At 50.8% G+C, this 23,368-nt stretch overlaps 1 protein-coding gene across 32 annotated transcripts; it reads right to left on the minus strand.

Moving 5' to 3' along the window:
• Positions 1-342: 342 nt before the first annotated feature.
• Positions 343-22,473, minus strand: Adam33 (ADAM metallopeptidase domain 33). 32 transcript variants are annotated; one of them, XR_015682954.1, is made up of 24 exons: positions 22,333-22,456; positions 20,302-20,403; positions 20,048-20,127; positions 17,561-17,637; positions 16,020-16,098; positions 15,780-15,856; positions 15,447-15,636; positions 15,171-15,236; positions 15,015-15,086; positions 14,758-14,924; positions 14,543-14,627; positions 14,324-14,466; positions 13,728-13,905; positions 13,530-13,619; positions 13,179-13,374; positions 12,957-13,065; positions 12,663-12,861; positions 12,496-12,573; positions 12,315-12,423; positions 12,092-12,236; positions 10,828-10,898; positions 10,573-10,650; positions 2,211-2,285; positions 343-963 (listed from the first exon to the last, which is right to left on the minus strand). XR_015682954.1 is itself a non-coding variant. In XM_087652130.1 (22 exons), the coding sequence occupies exons 1-22, from the start codon at positions 22,436-22,438 to the stop codon at positions 10,625-10,627; spliced, it is 2,442 nt and encodes an 813-aa protein (XP_087508256.1). In that variant the 5' UTR covers positions 22,439-22,456; the 3' UTR covers positions 10,179-10,624.
• Positions 22,474-23,368: the final 895 nt, after the last annotated feature.

Genomic DNA, 23,368 nt, shown 5'->3' on the forward strand with positions numbered 1-23,368 from the left:
CTGTATCCCGGGATGCCCACACGCAGTCAGCACAAGAGCCAGGCCATGCTCTAACAGAAATCTGTTTCTGAACACTAAGGTCTATGTTAATTTTCACTTTCTTGGTTATACAGGGCCTGGAGAGACGGCTCAGTGGTTAAGAGTACTGACTGCTCTTCCAGAGGTCCTGAGTTCAATTCCCAGCACCCACATGGTGGTTCACAACCATTTGTAAGGGGATCTGATGCCCTCTTCTGGTGTATCTGAAGACAGCTACAGTGTACTCATAATAAATAAATAAATAAATAAATAAATAAATAAATAAATAATCTTTTAAAAGAAGAAGACTCGCTGTCTCCATGGTATGGTTAAGGGTCAGGTTTTTATTGTAGCGATGAGAACAGCTAGAGGCAACTGGGAGAGTTCAGAGCAGAGAGAGAGGGAGGAAGACTGAACATGGCCAGCAGACTGGGCATGGCAAGGCTGCCTGTGAGACAGAATAGCCGAGGCCAGAGAAACAGAGCAGGAAACAGAGCAGAGCAGAGAGAAAACAGCGGGAACAGCAGGGTTATAAGGAGGACGAGTGGCTGTGGGGAGGGAGCTTAGGGTGGGGAGGAGGTGAGAAGATGCTGGTGTGCAGACTGAAATGTGACAGGTACTTGAGAGACCGTGGAATCTGGAGACCAGCATGGGCCGTGATGGCTGACAGGTGTCGTAGGTAGCCATATGTACCTTCTGCCCTGGGTAATGGACATGGCTCTTTTTGGCCAAGGGGAACCAGCTTCACGAGTTTTTGAGGAATACTGGTTTTTATCTAACTGCCAGACATCCTTCTGTAGTCCGGGTTGTGTCTATTTCTGGATATTGGGCCACCTTTTGGAATTTTCTTTGGGCCTGCCGGCGAGGGCACAGTGGACCCAATCAGCTGGACCACCATGGGTGAAAGGAGGGTTTACCAGACAGGAAACTGCTGCATGGCTGTATCTAGGGCGGTGAAGAAAGAAAAGGCATTTGGGGGAGGCCAAAGCTGCCATGGCTACTTTTGGGAGATGGAGAGCAGCAAATGAGGTAGGAAAGTCTTCCTAGTTGTAACCAGAGCAGGTAGCTGCAGTGGGAGGGAGCAGAAAGAGCCTGAAAGGTAGCTTAAGGTAGGTGGGCAGGGTGTGTGAAGGCCAGGAGAGCCCAGAGGCTTCCGTGTGCATCGTAAATACCTTGATAGAAACCGGAGGAGGAAGGAACTCGGGGTTTAGCTTTGATGCCTGAAGAAGGAACTCAGGGTTTAGCTTTGATGCCTGTTACAGGCATATGCTAACAGAGAAATAGATGCTACGACATTTGCCAGAGATAAGGGAAGTGGCATTTCCTGGCAGGCAGAAACCGGTTTTACAGGTTCCTAAGGGATGCTGATTTTTATCTATCAGTCAGCAACCCTTCTGAGCCCAGACTGTCATCTAGGACATTGTCACTGCCACTAACTGTGACTCCCACTATTCAGTAACACTTTTGTAACAGTTAAGCAGAGTTACACAGTTCAAACAAACAAACAGAGGTCCTGATTGTAGTGGTGGACATCAGTACTTGGGAGGCAGAGGCAGGTGGATCTCTGTGAGTTCAAGACCACCCTGGTCTACATAGTAAGTTTCAAGCCAGCCAAGGACACAAAGGAGACCCTGGTTTTTGTTTTTGTTTTGTTTTGTGGTTGTTTTGTTTTTAAAAAGGGAAAAGAAAAAGAATGGAACTGCAAATGGTCCGTTGTGGAGGGAAATCAGGACGTTTTGCCACATCACAGACAGAGAACCTGATAGAGCTTGTGAATTCATTGCTGTTCAGTACATTCTACATTGTAGGAAAACACAAACTCGCTCCTCTGCTTGTCACAGAGTACTCAGTTAGGAGAGACACCGAGCAAGGCCACTAAGAGCTGTGTGGGGGAGCGGCACGTGGATGTGGAGAATGTGACAAGGTCATTGATAGGGAGTCCAGCTGGTAAGGGAAATGCTGTCACCACATGGCTGCTGCCTTTGGCTCTGAGGAGCATCAGGGCAGAAAAAGTGAGGCGAAAGGAACAATGGAGTCCTCACCATAGAAATGTGTTAAAACCTAGATCAGGCTTCCATGCCTGCAGGGCCATGGCCCCAGGAACAGATACTGACAGGCACACGCTGAGACATTGTGACAGGCACACGCTGAGACTCTAGCTAACAAGCTGTGCCAGTACAAGGATTTCTCACCTGAGACAATGAGTCCGTGTTCTAGACCCTCCTGCTCCCCTCCTCCTATGGAGGAGTCATGGATGGTGGCTCCTGCTGTAAAATAATGCCATCCTCAGAGAACTAGAAGAAGGGACCCCACAGAAGCCTGGTCCTGCTTCAGAGCCCTCTGGGGTGCAGATACCTGGGTCCCCTTCCACACTGTTATGTCTGACAGAAGTTTTGCCTGAGAATTTCTCAGGACCCAGGAACAAAAAGCCCCTGGGGTCTGAGAGAAAGGCATAGCAGGAACTCAACCCAGCCCTTTCCCACTCACACAGCAGCAGGATGATGGTTGACATTGTGTGTGGTGCCGGAGGTAAGAAAAAGGGTGAGTTCACTACTCCTGACAGTGCAGAGTTAAAACCCTGGCTTCTGTCATGTGGCACTAAGGATCCCTAGAACTGGGGTGAGATCTCTGGGTTATATACTGGCCCTCAGCCTGCATGAGCTGTAGGGGCCAGGGAGGACCCTAGTGGCTCTTGGAAGGTTAAGAAACAAATGACAAGGGGCTGGGGATTTAGCTCAGTGGTAGAGCACTTACCTAGGAAGCACAAGGCCCTGGGTTCGGTCCCCAGCTCCGAAAAAAAAAAGAACCAAAAAAAAAAAAAAAAAAAAAGAAAGAAAGAAAGAAACAAATGACAATTGGGAGGTCGATGCCTGGTGAAGGAAGGAGCCCAATAGGGCTGGAAGCCCTTCCTGGTTTTTCTGCCACAGATGTAAAAAGGAAGCCAGAGGGAGAAAGCAGAAGAGTGAATACTCAGTTGGATCCTGTGGGTGGGTCCTCCAGGGCCCAGGAGAGGTCCATGCAGAGTCTGAGAACAGTTTTTGTAGCTGAGAGTAGAGAGTAGGAAGGGATGAGGGCAAGATCTCATCAGACCAGACACAGACACTGCTTTTCTGGAGAAACTGCTTTGGGAAAGAGGTATGTCAGACACATTTCTTATTCTTTTTTTTTTTTTTTTTTTTTTTTTGGCAATCTCCACACTCCAGGGCATGTGGTGGGGCTGCTTTCCTGTAATCCTTTAGCAGAAGATTTCCTGGAGCCCTGGGCTTTGTTTATGGCCTTGACTTTGGAGGCATTTTCCTTAGAGAAGTAAGAAGAAAGTCCCCTTGTGTGCTAAAAAGCACCATTCCTCCTGCTAGGAAGGAGGGCAAGGCAATGTGCTCGAATAAATGTAATTCCAAGACTAGAATTGATACAGAACTAAATGATCACAACATACACATGCACACATGTTAATACATAAGTAAGTGATCACAAACACATGTACACCCACTAATGAATAATAATTACAATATACACATGCACAAACACTAATACACAAGTAACTGATCACAAACATACACATGCGCACACGTTTATACATAAGTAACTGATCACAGACACACACATGCACACACATTAATCTGGACTGGGGCCTGACAGAGCACATAATTAAAGCCATGCATTAGCTTAGATTGTGAAAGCTGAACATATGGGGGATCCAAAGTAAGCAAGGTTGGCTGTGTCAGGTCCAGAGGACACGCCAATTCCCCAGGCTCCAAAACTCTGTTCAAATATCCAGAAAATAGCTCAGCCTGGACTCTAGGTGGATGCCTGGCAGTTAGGTAAAAGCCAGCGTTCCTCAGGAACTTGTGACGCTGGTTCCCCTCAGCTTCACTGGCAGAAGGGACAAGTGGCACCTGTCAGCCCATCATGGCCCATGCTGGCCTCCAGACTCCTCAGTCTCTCATGTACCTGTCACACATTTCAGTCTGCACACTAGAATCTTCTCACCATGCTTCTCACCTCTTCCCCACCCTAAGCTCCCTCCAGCTCACGGCTTCCTCCCCACAGTCACCCATCCTCACAGCACTGCTATTTTTCCTTCTTTTTTTTCTTTTGTTGCTGTTGTTGTTTTGGTCTGCTTTCTGTTGTTTGTTTGTGAAGTAGGGTTTCTCTGTGTAGCCCTGGCTGTCCTGGAACTCTGTAGACCAGGCTGGCCTCAAACTCAGAGATCTGCCTGCCTCTGCCTCTCAAGGGCAGGGATTACACTGTGTGCCACCAGCACTCCCACCTGCTACTTTTCAATATGTCCTCTCCCTCCCTGTGTCTCCTCCCACCTCCCCTCCCTACCCTGCTCTGCTCTGCTTCTTGTTTCTCTCACTGTGTTTTCTCTGTTTCCTGTCCCTTGCTGTTACTCTCTCTCACACACAGACTGGGCATGTCTACTTCTTCCTCTCTCTGCTCTAGACTTTTCCATATGCCTCTGACTGTTCTCTCTCTTTATCTACAATAAAAACCTTCCCCGTAATGACAACTTGGAGTGATCACCCTGCCAGTTTATACATTTGCTTACAGTCACAAACTGCGTCCAAACTAGGTTTGGCCGCCTGTCCCAATAAACCAGATTAAAAGAAATAAACCCAATTAAAAATTAAAAATAAACCAGATTAAAAGCAGAGAAGGGGGATTTGTTGAATGTGGCTACACTGAGGAGAGAGAGAGAGAGAGAGAGAGAGAGAGAGAGAGAGAGAGAGAGAGAGAGAGAGAGAGAGATGGATCCACGGAATACTGCCCTGCTCTCTAGTCCTGAAGTAAAATTAAACTTTAAATTTAAGGCCAAGGCTAGGCAGCCCTGCCCACCATTCACCCACCCTCATCGAGGCTTCAGTGTCATCCTGTGAGGCCCGCATGAGATCTCTCCATGACAGACTGGCTGCCATCTTTCCGTCTCCCAGCATGAGACTCCCAGGGAATTTCCCATTTCAGCATCAGGCGAGGTAGCCAGCTGGGAACTGAGGGCCACAACTGGGAGCAGGGAGAGCAGACTGGGGATTGTGGGAGGCTTTGAAACCTCAAATCCTGCCCCCAGCATATGCCCTTCCTCCAGCCAGGCCACACCTCTTAAACCTCCCCATACAGGGTCACGACCTGGGGACCTAATGTTCAAATGTCCACAGATATGGAAGACAGGACATTCACCAGGACAGGTGTATGCCTCATACTTGGTGTATCTAGTGAGTAAGAAACATTAAACATTAGTCTTTCTAGTAAACACTAGTGTAAAGCTTTTGTTCCAGAGAAGGATCAATTTTTTTTTATCTTCTGACCTTGTAAAACATCTATGCAAATGTTTGAATCCTGCTCTGGCAAAACTTTTCTTTACATAAAGCCCCTACTATATTTCAAACTTAAAATGGCTTAAGTGCCCCCCCCCCCACTTTCCTTTATGTCCTTTGTACTGAGTCTTTTAAGAAGACTGAGGCCGGACCAATGGTGAAAGGAACAGGTGTCACCTTCATTACACGCCTTTAATCCCAGCTCTGGGGAGGCAGGCGGATCTCTGAGAGTTAGAGGCCAGCCTGGTCTACACAGTGGATTTCAGGGACAGCCAAGGCTGTTACACAGAGAAACCCTGTCTTTGCATGAGTGTTCCTTTGTGTGATACCAAGAACATTCTAACAGGTAGGGACCAAACCCTGGACTTGGTCTGTGCTACACAAGCACTTGACAATTTCAGCTTTGCTGCTTCATATCTATCTTACTTTTAATTGTGGGTGCTGTTAGCATTTGTCTAAGCTCCGCCCACAGTTACCCAGCAACAGTCAGGTATGTCTGACTCTATAAAAGGGGTTGCTTGCCCCCTCCTCTTTTTCGTGCTCTTGCTTTGCCTTCTTGATCCATCCCACTCTCTCCCCATTCCCTTCTCCCCTGTCTCTCCACATGGTCTTGGCCGGCCTCTATTCTATTCCTCTTCTCCCTCTCCCTCTCCCTCTCCCTCTCCCTCTCCCTCTCCCTCTCCCTCTCTCTTTCTCTATCTGCCTTTCTCTGTCTCTACTATTCTCTTAACTGCCCTCCCCATGCCCTGAATAAACTCTGTTCTATACTATGCGACTCTATTTTATACCATACTATGTGACTGATCCCTCAGGTGGAAGGGCCTCAGCATGGGCCCACGAAGGCACCCCTTCCCCCATACCTGACTACACGTCCACCAAAACATATTCCTTCTCCTCTCCTTATCATTTTATAAACACATCATATCGTGCCATGACTCAGATGTAAAAACTCTCCAGGTTTGCTTTCAATCTCTACATCCCACCTGCTACCATGTGGAGATCCGACTTCGGAGAACTGGTAAGCCCCTCCCCCCACTGGTCAGAGCAAATGTCCCCATGGTCCCAGGGGAGAGTTCTTGAGCTCAGAGCTATCCCTGTGCTATTGCTGAGGATGGAGACATTCAGTCGTTTCACTGACCCTCGTCCTAGGACTTTTTCCCTTGGGTAACAGGTGTGTCACGTTTGTGCGCGTGCGTACCTGTGGAGGCCAGCTGTGTCAGATCTACAGCTGGAGAGTGATGGTGCAGCACCTGATATGTTTACTGGGACCTGAACACTGGTCCTCTGGAAGAGTAAGTTATTCTCTTAACAGCTGAGCCATCTCTTCATTTCCCCATGCTTCTGCATCTTTAACCCTTTTGTGCCAGGGGCCAGCCCTGGGGGTTCTCCTTTCTGCTTGGTTCCTCTTGAGGCAGCAAACAGGGAGGAGCATCGGCAGAGGTAAGACTTGATCTTATGAGATATTTGGGATTACTGTTTAATAATAAAATGTTTACCTATCTTAAGTCTAAGTCACGTCACTACTGTAGCTGATCTGCCCAAGTTCCTTTTGGGGGCCAAAAACTGCCATCTCTGGCATTTAGTACTTTATCCTAAAGCAGCAAGGGATTAAGTAAAGTAGCTTTTGTTCTATCTCCTCCAGAACTGCCCAGCTTTGACTACACAGCTCTAACTCCCAGCTGTAACTACACAGCTCTAACTCCCTGCTCTAACTCCCGGCTCTAACTCCTGGTCTGCTAGTGGAAGTCTTAGGAGGAAAAGAGGACACTTCAACAAGTGCCTTAAGCCTTTATTTCTATGTTCTCTCTAAAAAGTTTCCTATGAAATTCTCTAAGAAAAAGGAATTGGGTAATCAAGTAAAGGATTAATTGCCAGAGCCTTTTCTCTTGTCCAGATGCCTCTCGCTTGTCAGGCTAGGGGGAAGTTTGGAGCAATAAACTTCTATCGAACCAGGAGAAGAGAATCACACTCACAGAAGGAAAAACTTTTACACAGCAATTATGGATTAAACTCACATAAATTCATATACAGATTCATGTGCACACACACTCACAAATCTCCATTCAACCCAGTTGTCTCAGCTTACATGCTATCTTATAATTACACACTCACACACACATCCATACTTACATATGTCTATGGAGCAAAAGACCAAGAGCCAGTGCAGAAAAATTAGCTCATTCCACTCATTCCACATGAAAAATTAGCTCTGATCTTTACTGCAAAAAGAAAGGAAAAGCTTCTACCCTTTTATTGCTAAATGAATTAAACCCAAGTCTGTAAGAAGAGAGTTTTGTTTTCTTTAGTAAGACTAAGCCTGCCTTGCTATTAAGAAAAAAAACCATTCCATCCCATGGTAAGGAGAAGCCTGCCTGCTCCTCCTGCTCTCTCTGCAGCTTCTTCTTGTTTCCTCTTTCCCTCTGCATTCTGCACATTGCTCTCTTAGCTTTTTATGCTTCCTCATGGTTTCTAAGTTATTCCACTCTGCATTCTCCTTCTCTTGCTTGCTCCTCCTGCTCTGATGTAACAGTGCTCTGCTCCCAATGCCTTACTCCCGGTGCCGTCTCTCCAATGTTCTGTCTTCCGGTGTAACCTTTCCTCGTCTTCTGTACCTTTTCTAGAATATTTCACATGGTTTTCCCAAGCACCCACCTTTTTTTAAACAAAAGTTCACTAGAAGTTCAAACATAAACAAAATAAGAAATTTACAGCAGAGAATGTTTATATGCATATTAATTAGGAGTAACTATCTGGTTAAACATTCATCAGCAGTCACCAGTTCTACAGGTTAATAGAGGGTTAAAAACCATAACTTTTGTGAGTAAGTAATTAGTGAAGTTTGGTATTGATAAACCCAGTCAATATTTTATCTTCTGTCCTTGTACCTGTAGTATGTTGTTAGTTCCCTTTTTATGACCTTTGCTTAATGGCTTTATAACCTCTTGGAGTGCTCTCTAAGTTACAGTGCCTACTTCCTATCTCAGAAGCAATTAACTGGTGACACTTGATGACTGGCAGAGTTCTCAATGCAGTTTTGACACCAGAAAGGACTTAATAGTTGTCTTATTATAAAAGACCTTAATAACTACTAATATAATTTTAGGAGATTATAATTCTAATGGATCATAATTAAGAATTAATAAATCATCTATTTGTCTGCATAGCATCACTACAAGACAGTATATCTTCATTGTTCTACAAAGATCTGCTCAAAAGGGTGGACTAATATCTAATGATTATTTTATATATTTAATCATACCAGAAAAGGCATATTAATAGCAGGAATCTTTCCTAAAATGAAATCTCGTCCTTGCCTGCAGAAACAAATCCATCATTTATTGTACAGTGGAACTAACTCAGGAAGATCACCTGCTAGTTTTTAGCTTTTCCTTGATAGCCCCTGGCACTTTTATAGCCATTCTGTGAGCTATATATATATGTACTAAATATATAGGTATTATTATATTAATTAAATCTATATAATTAAAATATCAAATAATAAAACAATATTTAATATTATATTTTATATTAACATATACTGTGAACATTGTAATTAACATTTAGCAAAATAATATCAACTTATAAAATAATAAAATGAAATAATATTAATTAAAAATAATATATATAATACATTCATATGTACTAACATATATGTACTAAGATATATAATGCACTGTGGTATGTATTTTATACACATTATTAGTTAATATTGGTAGTTAAAATTGTAGTAAAAGAACCTGTGTTTGTCAATGGCCAGCTGTCAAGGGAAATCATAATTACTTGGTGTTAGATTATGGGCTGGAGCTAATCCGGCCATACACACTTGCAGCATCCTCTCGCTCACAGCTGCTGTAGAGGCAAGGAGCAGCAAGTGTCCTACCCCAGGGGAGAGAGCAGGCCCTAAAATGCAAATGTCCCAATGCAGAATCTGCTCCGGCCAAGATGTCTGCAGCAGCCTTTTCCCTCTCATAAATGTTAACACACACACACATACACACACACACACACACACACACACACACACACACACACACACACAAACTGACTGATTCTCTAGCTGGCAGACATCCTAGGGTGAGGGTCCCATCAGAGGGTTCTCCCTGCCTGTCCCACAGCAGTGAGCTTGCATCAGAGGGCTCTCCCACCTGTCCCTCACCCCCTTCGGGTTTATGCTGTAAAGCCTTCCCTATCTTCAGGAAAGACTAACAGATCCCACTTTTGTCATATGGACTTTGAGATTCTGCCTTGCTGTCTCCGGTGCTGGGGCCTGAGCTCTCCTAGGATCCCCACTGTTAGGTTTTAAATCTCGGCCCATGCAGGACAGGAAATACTAAGACATGTGGAAGGTTTAATGAGAGAAGAGTAGAAGAAGAGAGGAAAGGCGGCCGGCCATGGGCATGTGGGGGTGGGGTGGGGGCAAGAACAGAGAAGAACAAAGAGCAAGAGGGGTAAGAAAGGTAAGAGAGAGTAAGAGAAGGAGGGGCAAGCAGCCCCTTTTCATAGTGTCAAGCTCAGTTGGCTGCTGCCAGGTAGCTGTGGGGGTGGAGCTTAAACAGAGTACCAACACCCACCATGCTGTTTTCTCTGTCTGTACATGGTGTTACTAATTTTGTTTTGTTTTTTGTTCAATTGTTTGTTTCTCTGTGTAGCCCTGGCTATCCTGGAACTCACACTGTAGACCAGGCTGGCCTTGAACTCAGAGACCTTCCTTCCCCTGCCTCCCGAGTGCTGGCGCCTCCACTGCCCAGCTGTTGTTTCTAGTTTCTTTATTTCGCAGTAATCCATCTCAGTGTCCTTGGATAAACCACTCAGACCCTTTCGGCAAGTCACAGCCAACAGCGCTGATAGAGCTTGTGGATTTACTGTTACTAGATACATTGTGACATTTCAGAATAGCACGGCTCTCCCGGCAGGTGGGATACATCATGAGATGGCTCTGGGTTCCTGTGGTGAGTAGGGAGCTCAGCATCCGGCCATCGGAAGTATGAGAGTGCACTGAGTCACTGAGGACTGGGCCCAGAGGCTGCAAGTTATGTGGCAGGACACATTCGTCCTAAGAACCACAGGGTCTGCCTTCCCTGCCCTTAAGGGGGCTTCCAGCATCCTGGTCTCCATGACAATGGCTTCTCTGAGGCCCATGCCTGTTTCCTTATTTATAGCCCATAAATCTGAGGAGTAGGCAACAAACTGAGACAGATTGGTGACTGGGCAATGGGAGGGCCTGGGGTGCTTCACCTACCGTAGGGATCGGGCAGGTCTGCACGGCACAAGCCTCAGAGGGCAGGCAGCTCCTAGGTAAGCTCAGACTCCTCAGGGTCTGAGAACAATTCAAGAGATGAAGGGTGCAAATGCTGTTGGCAAGGGTCCCTGGCTGAGCAGGGCACGAGGATTGAAGTCCTTTACTTAACCCTCTAGAAGATTAAGCCTCTTGCATCTAGAAGGAGGCAAGGACCCACCCTCACTTCCCTCTCCATGTCCGAAGTGCCACACTTACTCGGGGGCGAGGGCTCTCCAGTGATGATGGAGCCAAACTCCACGGGGTGAACACTGCCCAGAGGTTGGTCCCTGCAGGGGCCATGGATGGAACAGGTAAGAGTTCAGAAGGTTGGAAAGTGACCATGAATGAGACAAAGGGGGATTGCTTCCGCATAGCATGATGCAATCCCAGTTCTGTGAGGCCAATTTTTCCACTCAGACTCCCTCACTCACTCTAGATGTAGGTCCCGCTCAGGTCCCATCTAGAGCTGAGGTGCAGAGATGTCTCCCTTGGGGCGGGAGCTGTGCCTTCCCTCGCTCTGTTCAGGCCTGCTCTGCTCGTCCAGACTCTGTACCTTTCTCATGGCCTTGCCATTTCTTTTGATGGTTCACTCAAATGTTCCCACTGTCCTTGAGACCCCCATCCCGATGACAGTGTGCAGCTGTCCCCCCTCTGCAGTGGCCCTTCCAACTCCACTCCACCCGTTTCTCTGCCTGCAGAGCCCCAGTCACTGCCTGGCTTTTCCAAGACCTTCTCACTGGCTCCTGGGGCCTGCTGGTGCTGTACCGAGCCTGAGGTGCCCTCTAGTCACATCTCTAGCCCAAACCCTGACCTTTCCTTCAACTTCCAAATTCAGGTGTGGACATAATGTGCCCAGGGGTCCTGTGAAGAGGCAGCCCTAGGTAGATCATTCGTGTTATTAGGTGGCATTTCTGACCGCCAGAGAATTGGGTTTGTGGCGAGTTACAGGGGACAGAGGCACTGAGTCCTGTCACAGAGTGGTCAACACTATAGCTGGCCAGCGATAGGAAGCACAAAGAGGTGCTGGGCTTAGCACTGAGGGGCTTGAAGGGAGTAATGACTAATTAGGGCAAAGGCCGTGGAGATGGCTGAAATATCGGGACAAGGAAGCTAGAGAAGTCTTCAGGGACACAGTGGAGCACAGGCTGTGTTGAATTTGTTTAAAGCAGGAAAGGAAAAAGAAATCCAAGGTGAGGCCACGGCCTGGTGGGAGGCGGAGAAGCTGTACTGGGGGAGAGAGGAAAGAACGGCATCGGCAAGTGCTGGTCAGGGCAGTGATACACACCATAGACCTCTTCCCACTGCCTATAGGCTCTCACTACATCCAGAGGAGAATAAGGACCCCCATCTAGCCTCCTACAGCCCCAGCTCCTTGTAGCCGCTCACTCTTCAAAGCCCTGATGAGTCCTGAGAGGCAGGAGTCACAGTGCCAGGCTCAGGAAGAGGGACCGGAGCCCTCAGAGGCTGGCACTGAGCCTACCTATTACATAGGGCGTCCCTCCTGCAGCACCGTCCTGGTTGCTGACAGAGTGTTGGGAGCTGGTAGTAGCACCAGGCTAGGCCAGCCCCAGGAAGTAGAGGCAGCAGAAAGCTGAGTAGCATGGCCAATGGGAAGGCATCTGGATCTGTGGAGTACAGGGTGCTGAGTCCCAAGCAGGCTACTGCCCAGGTAGTACCTCCCTGCTCCCACCCCATTGGCATACTCGCAGACTGTGCAGGGCCACTATCCACACTACCACCCAAGCCAGGCTTGTCACAGAAGGGTGGAGCCCAGCCTGCAGCACAGTGACAGTTACGATTGCTATTGCAAACCTAAGAAGAGGATAGAAAAGTCACCAGGTAGCAAGGACCTCCAAGGTCACCCTGACCCCTTAGGCTACTCACCCCACGGTTATGGCAGCCACTCGAGCAACGCTCCAACTCCTGGGAGGTAGCATTCTGACAGTGCCTCTCCTGGCACACCTACGGGCATTGTGCCCACTGGGCAGTGAGGAGAACACTTTGGCATGGAGGACTCAATAACCAGGAGGGGTTGGGTGGGCAGGGCTCACCATTCTAGGTCCACAGCGGGTGCCTGGCTCCACCAGACCCAAGCCAAGCTGGTCCAGATGAGTATCAGGGAGTACGAAAGCTCCCCGGCAAAGCACTTGGCGGCCCTTTAGCAGAATTGTGGAATCCACAGTCACTACGTGCGGCACTAGTGGGTTTGGCTTCCCTCCCTGGCACAGCAACTTCCCACACTGAGCGTCCCTGGGGAGGACGTGGAAGGTGGACAACATCTTTGAGTGTTCCCTCCACATGTTCCGTCCTATTTTACAGCTGTAGACCTCAGCTCCACACCTCACCTCTGTGTGCAGGGCAGGAAGCTACCCTTACTGTCCTGGCCACAGTTCCCCTGTGAATTCCCCACGGAGTTCATCTGCTGGAAACATGGCTCAGGAGCCGGCTGGGATCCTGGGGAAGAGAATCGGGGCAGCTCAGGCCTCGCTTTCACGTGTGGAGCTTGCCCACAGTAGAAAACCGCAGGTTTTAGTAGTGGTCAGGTCAGGCCCAGCATTAGGTCTCACCAGGCCCCCATAGCTGCTGGCACTGCTTCTCCAGCGTGGGACACCAGCCATCTAGGCAATAGCCACGACCCTCAGCGCAGGGTGAGCCATCCAGTAGGTAAACATCTGCGGGACAATGAGGGGAGGTGCCGGTGCAGAACTCGGGGAGGTCGCAGTCGTTCGCGGCGGGACGACAAGGTGTGCCTGCGGGCTTTAGCTACACCAATGACCCATTAAAGGAAAGCAGAGAGGTCTTTGCTGAAAGCCCGAAGGAGTGCTAAGTGAACCCTCACACAGGATCAAGCTCATACTCAGAAAGGTACCAGCCCAGCTAAGATCAACAGGCCGCTCCCCAGTATCTCGAGTCCTCACCAGGCACCGCGCACAGCAATCACCCTGGGCGCATTGCGCCCCGGCACGCAGGGAACAGTTGTGGGCAAAGCAGCAGGGATCTGGGCGCTTCTGAAATTAGGAAAGGAGAGAACACGTGACTGCGGAGCAAGTTAGATCTGGGAGAGGCTGGGAGCATGGGTCAGCCTTGAACCCCAGGAACTGAGAAGGTGACCTGACCTGGCCAGAACCGCAGTCGCACTCTTCTTCTGCTTCCACGAAGCCGTTTCCGCAGCGGCTGGGCAGCACCAGGAGCCCGGGAGCCGAGACGTTAGAGAGGCACGCACCGCCCCCTTTGCGGAAGAAGGTGCGCAGCTGGCGGCGGCTGCAGGCGCTGAAGACGCGCGGGAAAGGATGCCTACAGATGGAAGCAGATGTCCTCCTAGTGCGGAGACCATCTGAGAGGCAGGTGTCATGTCCTAAGCTCTGGCTGCTACTGCGCTCTGGGCCCCGGGGTTAGCCGCCAAGATGGTTACCTCCTAAGCTAAGCTAAGCGAGCAGTCTAGGGAAGGGAGGGGAAAGGAATGCAAGGAACTCGAAACAGGAGGCTGTGACGCTAAAATCGGGCAGTCCGGGCCCCAAGGAGGACTAGCGATTAAGAGTGGAGTACCCTAGTCTGGCAGTCATTCTGAGACTCGACCTTATCGGCATTTCTCCCACCGAGGCCCTATTAACAGGTGGTTACTACCCTCACTTGGGGAAGAGGGAACTGAGGGGTAACCAAAGAAACGCAGTCTCTGTGTCCAGGTCCGGTGACACTGGCCTTCTGTGCGTACCCTGTAGCTGCTTCCATGACGCAGCCTCCTTGTTCTGCGTCTGCCTCCATGCAGCAGCCCTCTGGGTCATGGTGGAGGCCTAGGCTGTGGCCTATCTCGTGGGCCATGGTGGCTGCTGTGCCGATGGGGAGTTCCGAGTGGTCCTGGGGAGCCGGGCTTCACTGAGGACCACAAACCCTGCCCAAACCTCTCTCCTCCTAGGTCCCCAGCAGAGCTTACTGTGCTCACACCTCCGGAGCTCTCTGCGTGGCACATGCCCTCCACAGGCGCCAGGCCCACCGTGGTACCCTGGAAAGTGCGGCCCCTAAGGATGGTGGAGCAGGGCGTGTCTGGGTGGAGCTGGAAATAAGGACCTCCAGCAAGCAGTGTGTGTGTGTGTGTGTGTGTGTGTGTGTGTGTGTGTGTGTGTGTGTGTGTGTGTAAAAGGCACCCACGTGAGCAGTTGCGTGGAGTCGTGTGGTCTCCTGACCCACAGCCCACGGCGCCACTGTAGGAAAGCCCAGAGCGTTTCGTTTGCGTCCTGCGTGATGCGGCTATGATCCTGCTCCGTCCACACTTCCAGCCCGGTCAACACCAACTGAATATCCAGAGTCCTGAGAATCTGAGGGAGAGACTGGCTGAGGCCAGGAACCAGGCACACCGGGCCAGAGCTTTTCAATTGCCTCGCTCCCAAGCGCCCTAACCACCCAACCTGGTCCACGCAATTGGCAATTTCCAGGAGGCGCTGTCTTGTGTGGTTCAAATTCTGACGCTGAAGCAAGAACTGAGAAGGCAGAAATCCCTGGGCTATAAGAGGGCCGAGCAGGCTCCAGCCCAGCCCAGTCAGACTTCTTAGGTCTCTCCTCACCAGGGCGTGGTCAGCCACTATGTACAGTTCCAGGTACTTGGGACTCCTGCGAGCCTCTCGCCTCATCTGTGAGGGGCAAATGGTGAGGGGTAGACTGCTTGACCGAATCCTGGCCGCACACCACAATCCCCGGGGGCGGGGGAGGGGACAATTAAACTTGGGCTCAAACTTGATTCTTCAGCCTCCGAATTAAAACAGGAAGAACCCGTCTAGGTCCTCACATTCCTGTCTCCTCTGGTTTGAAGGACCAGATCCACACTAGTCTGTGCCCCTTACCCGTCTGTGGGGGACATGAGGAAGACGGGCCATTCCTGCTTTGAATTGGGAGTTCTTGTCTTTCCGGGCCCCTCTCCAGGTGAACAATTGTTCCACCCGGAAGATCTTGTGGGTTGGGAAGTCCTTGGTGTCCCCAGGCATCCAGGGGTGTAGATAATAGCTCACTTTGCTGCTAAGCACAATAAGGCCACTAGGGTGCAGGGGAGTGCAGAGATGTGTAAAACAAACAAACAAACAAACAACAACAACAACAAAAACCCCAAACCAAAAAACAAACAAAAGCTCCCGAGCTTTCACCTCTGCAGCCCCAGGCCCTCTCCCCCAACTCCTTACCTCATCCCCGAGCAGGTGCTGAGGACTACCCAGGATTCCCGGAAGCCCCTCACACACCCCTGATAGTGGCAATGATCCTAGAGAGGAGGAAACTCATACCAAAATCTCAGTAGGGGCTCAAGTTGGAGGGACAAGGAGGAAGGGGGACCTAAAGGACCCCCTTAGGAATGCAAAACGGGATAGGGGAGCATTTAGGATGCACCTCTCACACTGTCCTCAGAGTCCATGAAAACATCTCACCGTGTGGTTGGGGGACAGCACTATGGGCTGCCCATCCCGGCTGTAGTAGGTTTCTGTGTATCCTGGGGCCAGAAGCCTGCTGGAAAGCGGGGGTTTCAGGAGTCACTGAATTTAGACCTCCCTCCTGCAGGCCTTGCTTCCAGGTCTCCTCCCCTGGGGCTAACTGAGCCACTTTGAACGAGGCTTGCAGTGAGTCAGAAGGGAAAGGACAGCAAGGGGGGTGCCATTCCTGCTTTGTACTTGGAGTTCTTTTCTCTCTGGGACCCTCCTTCACTGTGCCTCAAAGAAAAAACCTCGGACTAAGGAAGACAAAGGTCTGGAGCGAGCCCTGAGGTGGCTTAGACAAGGGAACAGAAGTGTGGGAAGCACCAGAAGGAGCCGGCTGGGAATCTTTGGTGCTGTGGAGTCTGCAGCTGGCTGGTGAAGAGGAGTCAGGGGATATTGCCTCAGACATGCCACATGGGGCCAGGGCACTCGTGCCTTTGCAGAACAGACCCTAGGCTGTTCAGACTGCTAGATCCCATGTCTCCATCTGCCCCTCATGGGGGCTTACTTCCCACTTCCACAGAAAACAAAGTCCCACCTGCCTGAAGTTGCTTCTGTTCAGCCCACCCGGGCAAGGATCCCTTTTCCTAGAGCTAGCCTCTACTCAGTAATGACTCCAATTTCAGGCTCCTTCCCTGCCCCCACCAAGAACACAGCATCCATCAATGAGTAGCTGTTGGTGCTTCTCTTCCTTCCTTCTTTCCTTCTCTTCCTCCCCTCCTCCTCCTTCCCCCTCCTCCTCCTTCTCCCCTCCTCTTCTCTCCCCTCCTCTCCCTCCCCCGCTTCTTCCCTTTTCCTCTTCCTCACTCCTCCTTTATATTTTGAGACAGGGTTTTGCTAAGTTGCCTAGGCAGGTCTTGAACTCACTCTGTATAACCCAAGGCAGGCCCTGACTTGACTCTGTGTTTCTCCTGCCCAGCCTCCTGAGGAGCAGGACTTACAGGCCTGCACCACCATGCCTGACTTCAATTGTTCTTCCTTACAAAAATTCCTGACTCCAACTTCACCTTGTCCTCTAGATCACCCACCCAGCTCCAGGCCGTTGTACGGCCAGCCGTCCTTACACTCATTTCAACTCTGCTTCTTGCTGGCTGCCTTCTTCGATCTGGTCCCACTGGGACTTGCCCAGCCCCTTCCTCCCTGTTCTCTTCCAAGCAGATGGAACCATTCCAGGTAGACCAGATGAACTGTCATCATTGGATTCTGACCTTTGTAGCTTTTTTTCTGCCATGTGTGGAAGTTCCCTTCATCAGGAATTCTCTTTGAATTAAGGTATCAGGAACTGACCACTGGGCTGTGCTCACTCAGCAGGGGTATGAGATGGAAAGCAGGTATGTTTTTACCTACAGCTGGGCTCAGTCCACTTTAGCCTCAAGGCATCAGCCACTCTCCCTGTCACTCATGTCACTTCCCACCCAGCCTCCCCCGAGAAAGCTCTGATCCTCTCCCGAGAGGGTCTGTGTCTGGGCTTCAGCAACCCCCAGGCTGGTACTCACTGGTTCTTCTCCAATTCAAGCAGGAGATCCTGGCCTTCAGCCTTTAAAGCCACCAGCCCTGAGTCAGGCTTGGAGATCTGACAGAGAAGGAATGCAGTGACACACCAGGCCTCCAGGCCACCTGCCTGCCAGGGAACCGGTAGGAGGTAGAGCTGCCTAGTGAGAAGACTCACAGGGACAGCTGGCTCCTGCATTGCAGGCTGTGGATAGATGTGGGAGCTGTAACTCAGATGGTCCCAGTGCTTGTGTTGGTGACACCGACCCTTAAAGATGCACAACAACCATCTATGGACACAGCGGTTGCTAAGTTGCTCAGGTCGATTTGTGTGCTATGTCTGCTATGGGCATATGCTATGTCCTTAAACAGGGGCCCCATGAAAAGGGGCTCCTGAGCCTTTCCCTTGGTCTCTTTTGTTCCTAGAGAAGACAGGAAGAACAGAGGGCAGTGGGCACTAAGAGTGATGTGGGTCATTGGTTGAGCTAAGGCTTTGGCTGTCTCATGTTCTGCCTAGGGCCTTGTTTCTGTTTTGATTGTGTGCAGGTTTGCTGGCTTGCTAGTTTGCTGTGGGTGCTGCAGATCGAACCCAGGGCCTTGCTTGAGCCAAACAAGCACCAGATCACCGGGCTTCATCTGCAGCTCCTTGCCTTGTTACATATCTCTCCATCTCGCTGCCTTCTCTCATTCCTGATAGAAGCCAGACTTTTTCCTCCACCTCCAATTCCAGGGAGCCGCCCGGCCCGCTGAAACTCCCCCAGGCCGGCCTCATAACTGAACTCATGAAATAAACACAAACCCCAACTTTGGCTCCCCCAAAAGTGTTGCCTCTCTCAACTTGATGTCAGAAGGTCTGGCCTCAGCCCTCTAGCCACCTCTCCTTTCTCACTGACTGGCTACAAACCAGAACTGGAACTAGCCCAAGAGATTCCAGGGAAGGCTGCTGTAATATTTTAAAATGTTTTCCTCACCCAAGATGACTTTCCCCTTTTTATCCCAAAATGCACTGGGCTGGGACCCTGACCAAGAATCTCGCAGGGGGCCCTTCCCCAGCAGGTGTAGAGTAGATGGCCCTTAATTCCTCAGCTACGGGCTCCATGAGGACCCAAACATGAGCTTATATGGTTGGAGTGCCCCCTGCTTTACAGGAAAATGTCTGTTCTGGGAAAAAGGAAGCCCACCCCCCGACCCCCGTGGAAGGTCCCCTCCCTCTGCAGGCCTTGCTGCCTTTACTTCTGCTCCAGCGTCCCCCCCTCCCCCTCTGCGCCCCATCCCCACCCTGAAGTATGATCCTGTTTGTGAAATATACAAGCCCTGCCAAAGCTCCTCCTGTCCTGTCCTCACAGGCTTCCTAACGCAGAGCAGAGTCCCCCCTGGGACTCTCTCACAGACCAAGCCAGGCAAGGAGAGAGGCCACAGTCAGGGGAACCCGTGTGTGTCCACAAGTCATCTTTGCTTGACTAGTTGAGAGAAATCCTAGAGGTCTGAGGGACCCCAGTGAAGGCCCTAGCTGGAAGGTTTAGCTTTCTGGAAACCCAGGTTATGGTGGCAACACTATCAGGTTTGAACAGTGGGGCTGCCCTCTGTCTAGAAGTAAGATTCAAACTCCAGCTTGAGTAGTTGTAGGAGAGCAGGAGAAGGCAATAGTCTGAAGCTCTTAGCTCTCAGGGGGTCTCAGGCTTCTAGGACCAATGAGCTATTCAAGCATGAGTAACTTTACAAGCTCTGGGGGGCTGAGTTTGCCTCTCTGAGAGACAGGCATACCAGTGCTGGCCTCACTGTGCAGAACAGCTGTAAGGGCACGCAGCTATTCTTGGAGAATGCAATGAGCAGGAGTTAGGGGCAGGCTGGGCAGGGTGCTGGAGAAGTGAACCGAAGTGAGGATACATCTGGGGATACAAGGAGACTGGACCACAGGTTTCTCACTCGCACCAGGTGGCTTCCAGCCGTGGAAGCTGAGCTTACAGGGGAGCACTGTGTCCACAGAGCCACATGTTCCCCATCAACGTGGCTAAGGGGGATATTTTGGTGTCCTTCCTTTAAAAGCTCCTGAAGCTGGCATGATGTCTCATCACTTGAAACCCACCAGGGCTATATAACAAGACCCTGTCTCAATCAAAACAGAACACACACACACACACACACACACACACACACACACACACACACACACAGCTTCTGAAAAGCTTTAGACCCCAAACTGTGAACTTATCTTTGTTAGTTGAGTGGGGATGGCCTGGATGTTCCCTCATGGAGAAGAGGGTGAGGGCCAGGAATAGAAGAGGGTGGGAGGGAGGAAGCCCAAAATGACTTCCATGTGTGCAGACTCACGCCATCTAGATGTCTCCTTGTCCCACCCACCCGACAGGGAGTGGCTCAATGGTACAGTGATTTGGTTCTGAGAACCCCAGAAAAACTGACACTGCATTTGGGGGAGAAGACAGAGGCTGAGACCCAGGACCCCTAATAAGGACAGGATAAGGGATGGTTACCTGCTCTTTCAGGGTGACCTTGAGCCACGTTTTCCCATCCAAAACCCAGTGGGGAGTGACTAGCTCTCCACCAGCATTTCCTGGGGTGAAAACAGAGACTAGTGTCAGGATAGCAATTAGGAGCAGGGAGCCATGGGGAAGGAGGAGTCCTGAAAGCTGGACTCCATTTGTAACACTCCCGGGGTTTGGTATTCATGGGGCATCCCTTGAATGGAGCAGCAACCAGGGAGGTGGCAAAAGAGAAACTGAGGCACCTGGAAACATCCCCATTGGGGAATTTGAGAGCAGCCAGAGCTTGGGAAGCTGATTTGAGGTCAGAGGTTCCAGGAAGAAGCCCAGATTCAAGGGCAGAGGGGCTGGGAAGAAGGAGGCAGCCGTGGGTATTTTTAGACTGGGCAGCAGATGCCTTTAGGGTGAGAGATGTGTAACCAGAGGCCTCCTTTGCCATCTGAGTAAGACAGCCACCAGATGTCTCCCCCACAGCTCCCCACTCCCATTGGGGTTGATGCTGGTGGTGGGACTCTGAGGGACCTGATCCAGAACCCCTCCCTTCTCTTTGTGTCAAGGTGAAGGGAGGAGCTGGGGTTCAGAGGCTCAGTCATCCTGGGCCAGGCATTTCCAGGGGGGCTCCAGGAGGAATATCTGAGCCAAGCCTTACTCAGAGGGTGTTGGAATGTCCTTCAGGAATGTTCCTACCTCCCCTCTCCTATCTGGTCCCAGAAACACTCCCAGGACCTATCCTGCAGGAGCCAGGCTCCAACAGCCAGAGGCGGCAGCAAGCCCACTTATCCCTGACACTGGATTCTCCAGTTGGGCCAGACAAACAAAACAAACAACAACAACAAAACAAAAACAAACAAAAACAAAGAAACCCCAGCCACCCCCAGCTCTGGCCCTAGCCCTGCCAAAGCTAAGAACTCTCGTTGGCTCAGCTGGGTCATCCTAAGTCCTTGTTCCTCTCCCACCTCCTCTCTAGATCCCAGACATCAAAATCCTGGAGTAGGAGCTGGAGAGGTGGATCGGTGGGTAAGAGCACTGTTTACCAGAGAATCAGGTCCAGGTCTCAGCACCCACATAGTGGCCCATGACCAAGCATCGGCAACTCCAGCTGCAGGGGTTCGGTCTCCCTGTTCTGACCCCCAGGTTTCCTGGTACCTCCGCAGTACACAGATGTATGTGTGCGCAAAACACTCACACACGTCTTTAAAATCTGAAATAGCAGCAGCTCCAGGAACCTCGTCCTTAAAATCACACGTGCTTCTTAATCAGTGAGCCATCATGCCACTGCGGATGAGGGTGTGACTTTGGAATGGAGGCTGGAGAGAAGAGAGAGGAGAGGGAAGGACAGAGAAGACTTCCTGGAAGTCAAAGATCTCTCAGCCAAGAGAAGGCTTAACTGGATATGGAGAACCAAGTCTTGCTGGCCTCAGGTCACCAAGGGCGACAGATTCAGGCGTGAGTGTTCCCTGTGCAGTCCTGCAAGGCCACCTTCAGGAAGAAAGCGAGGATGAAGCTAGGAGTCTGGGGGGACTAAAGTGGAAACTGAGGAAGCCAGGCTGCATCAGGGAACACAAAGGCACTCTCTTCCTGCCATCAACTATGGCCTGGCTAAAAGTGATACAGCTGTCACTCAGCCCCCTCAGAACCTTATGAAGCAGGACTCCATAGGTGGCTTCCAGGCTGCCCAACAATCCAGCCCTCAGCCCTTGCTGCCTTCTCCCCGGATGTCCTTCTGCCTTCTGGCCAGCCAGGCGCCTGCTGCACGGAGTTTGGAGACCCTACACACTTGGGGATGTTAAGAGCCCTGCGGTACTGGAGTGAGGAGAGGTTACAGGCCGAAGAGAAAGTAGCAGTCCCAGGCACTGCTGGCAGACACCCCTGCTTGAAGAACTGCCACTTAAGGCAACCGTATAAACACCATACACATTGCCCAGAGCCAATCTGAGGGGAGGATGAGCCGAACAGGACAGCTAGGCCTGTGAGCAGACCGGGACTCCAAGGACCCAAGGGCACCAATCCTTCCTGGAGGAGGAAGACGCCCTGTCCTGATAGTCTGGAGGTGCAGAAGCTTCGGAGCAGAGATAAGAGATAGGCAGCACTCAAGAGAGGGTAGAGTTGCCTCTTTGCTTAGCTAAGTGTGGGCAAGTCTACTCCAGGGCTTTCCCACGCCCTGTCCTGGCCAGGTAGCCCAGGGTGGAGAACTCTGTGTTTCAGTAGTTGCACTAGAACCCAGGACCACCACCACTTCACCCTGCCCTAGAGGCGCCCCAGCCCAGCATCCTCACCTGGAAACATCCGAGCGCTCAGCAGAGGACACGCGGGAAGCAACAGCAGCAGCAATAGCAGCATGGGAGACCCCCCTGGTCTCCCGCACCGGCACCCCGAGCCCATGGCTGGAGTGCCTTTGCCTCCCACTCTTGCTGTGCAGTTGGCTCCACCCTGGCTGGAGGGAGCCCGCCTCCTCCCGCCCTCAATCCGCCTCGCGCTACCTCGCGGGAGCCTGTCCCTACCCTGGCCCGCAAGACAGGAGTCTGCGCTGCGGGAGCCAGTACGACCCTCCCTGGCTTCACTGGCAACAACCCTACCCTTGCTGGCAAAGGGAGGCGAGGGAGGGAAGTCTGGGAAGGTTCTTAGAGAACCTCTCTAGTGCTGAACAGAGGCGTTGGCTAAGTGATCCCCGCGGCTGCTCTGGTCTGCTCAGGGCAGGTCTCTGGTCCCGGTCTTCCTAGTGACATGTGGACCCGCCTTTCTACCTGCCCTGAGCTGGGATTCCTCCCAGGATCTGTCTACCTGCACCTAGTGTCCCACCGCAGTGAAGCTGTCCCACTGTGAGCTGAGGCTCATCTGAGTACCTTGGGGTCTTGTGGTAGCTGCGTTGCTGAAGTCTGTGGTTCCTGGCAGTGGTGGGCGCAGAGTAGAGGAACAGCGATGGTCAGGACAGAATTGTACTATACCACAGACCGCCCAGGTATAAGGGATCCTTCCCCAAGTTTTAGGGACATTGTTTTCGTGTTGAAAAGATCACTTCGTACACTTGTTGTGATATTGGATAGCAAGAGATTTAACTTTGAAATAAGCCAGTTAATAATTTCGTTGTGGGAATATGGAATGTAAAATTTCCAACAACAGAAAAAAAAACATTTATGTGATTCAAACATCAAACAATATGATAGATCAGGCAGTTGGATCCAGACAGGACACTCAAGACGGCCAGCCTGGGCAATATAAGGAGAGGTCTCATGGAAGAGAAAGGGAAGGGAAGGGGAGAGAGGGGAGCGAGTGGCACACACACACACACACACACACACACACACACACACA

This window comes from Rattus norvegicus, chromosome 3, assembly GCF_021556685.1.
Source record: "Rattus norvegicus strain SHRSP/BbbUtx chromosome 3, alternate assembly SHRSP_T2T, whole genome shotgun sequence".
Taxonomy (NCBI): domain Eukaryota; kingdom Metazoa; phylum Chordata; class Mammalia; order Rodentia; family Muridae; genus Rattus; species Rattus norvegicus.

Bases quoted from the DNA above. Each gene is read 5' to 3' on its own strand.
- Adam33 (XM_087652129.1), bottom strand. From the start codon at position 22,438: ATGGGCTCGGGGTGCCGGTGCGGGAGACCAGGGGGGTCTCCCATGCTG. The intron at 16,099-17,560 runs GTGAGTACCAGC...CCCGCTTTCCAG, and splicing joins CTTGAATTGGAGAAGAACCA to CAGGCTTCTGGCCCCAGGAT. The intron at 13,066-13,178 runs GTGAGACCTAAT...TCTCTTCCCCAG, and splicing joins CCAGCAGCTATGGGGGCCTG to GATCCCAGCCGGCTCCTGAG.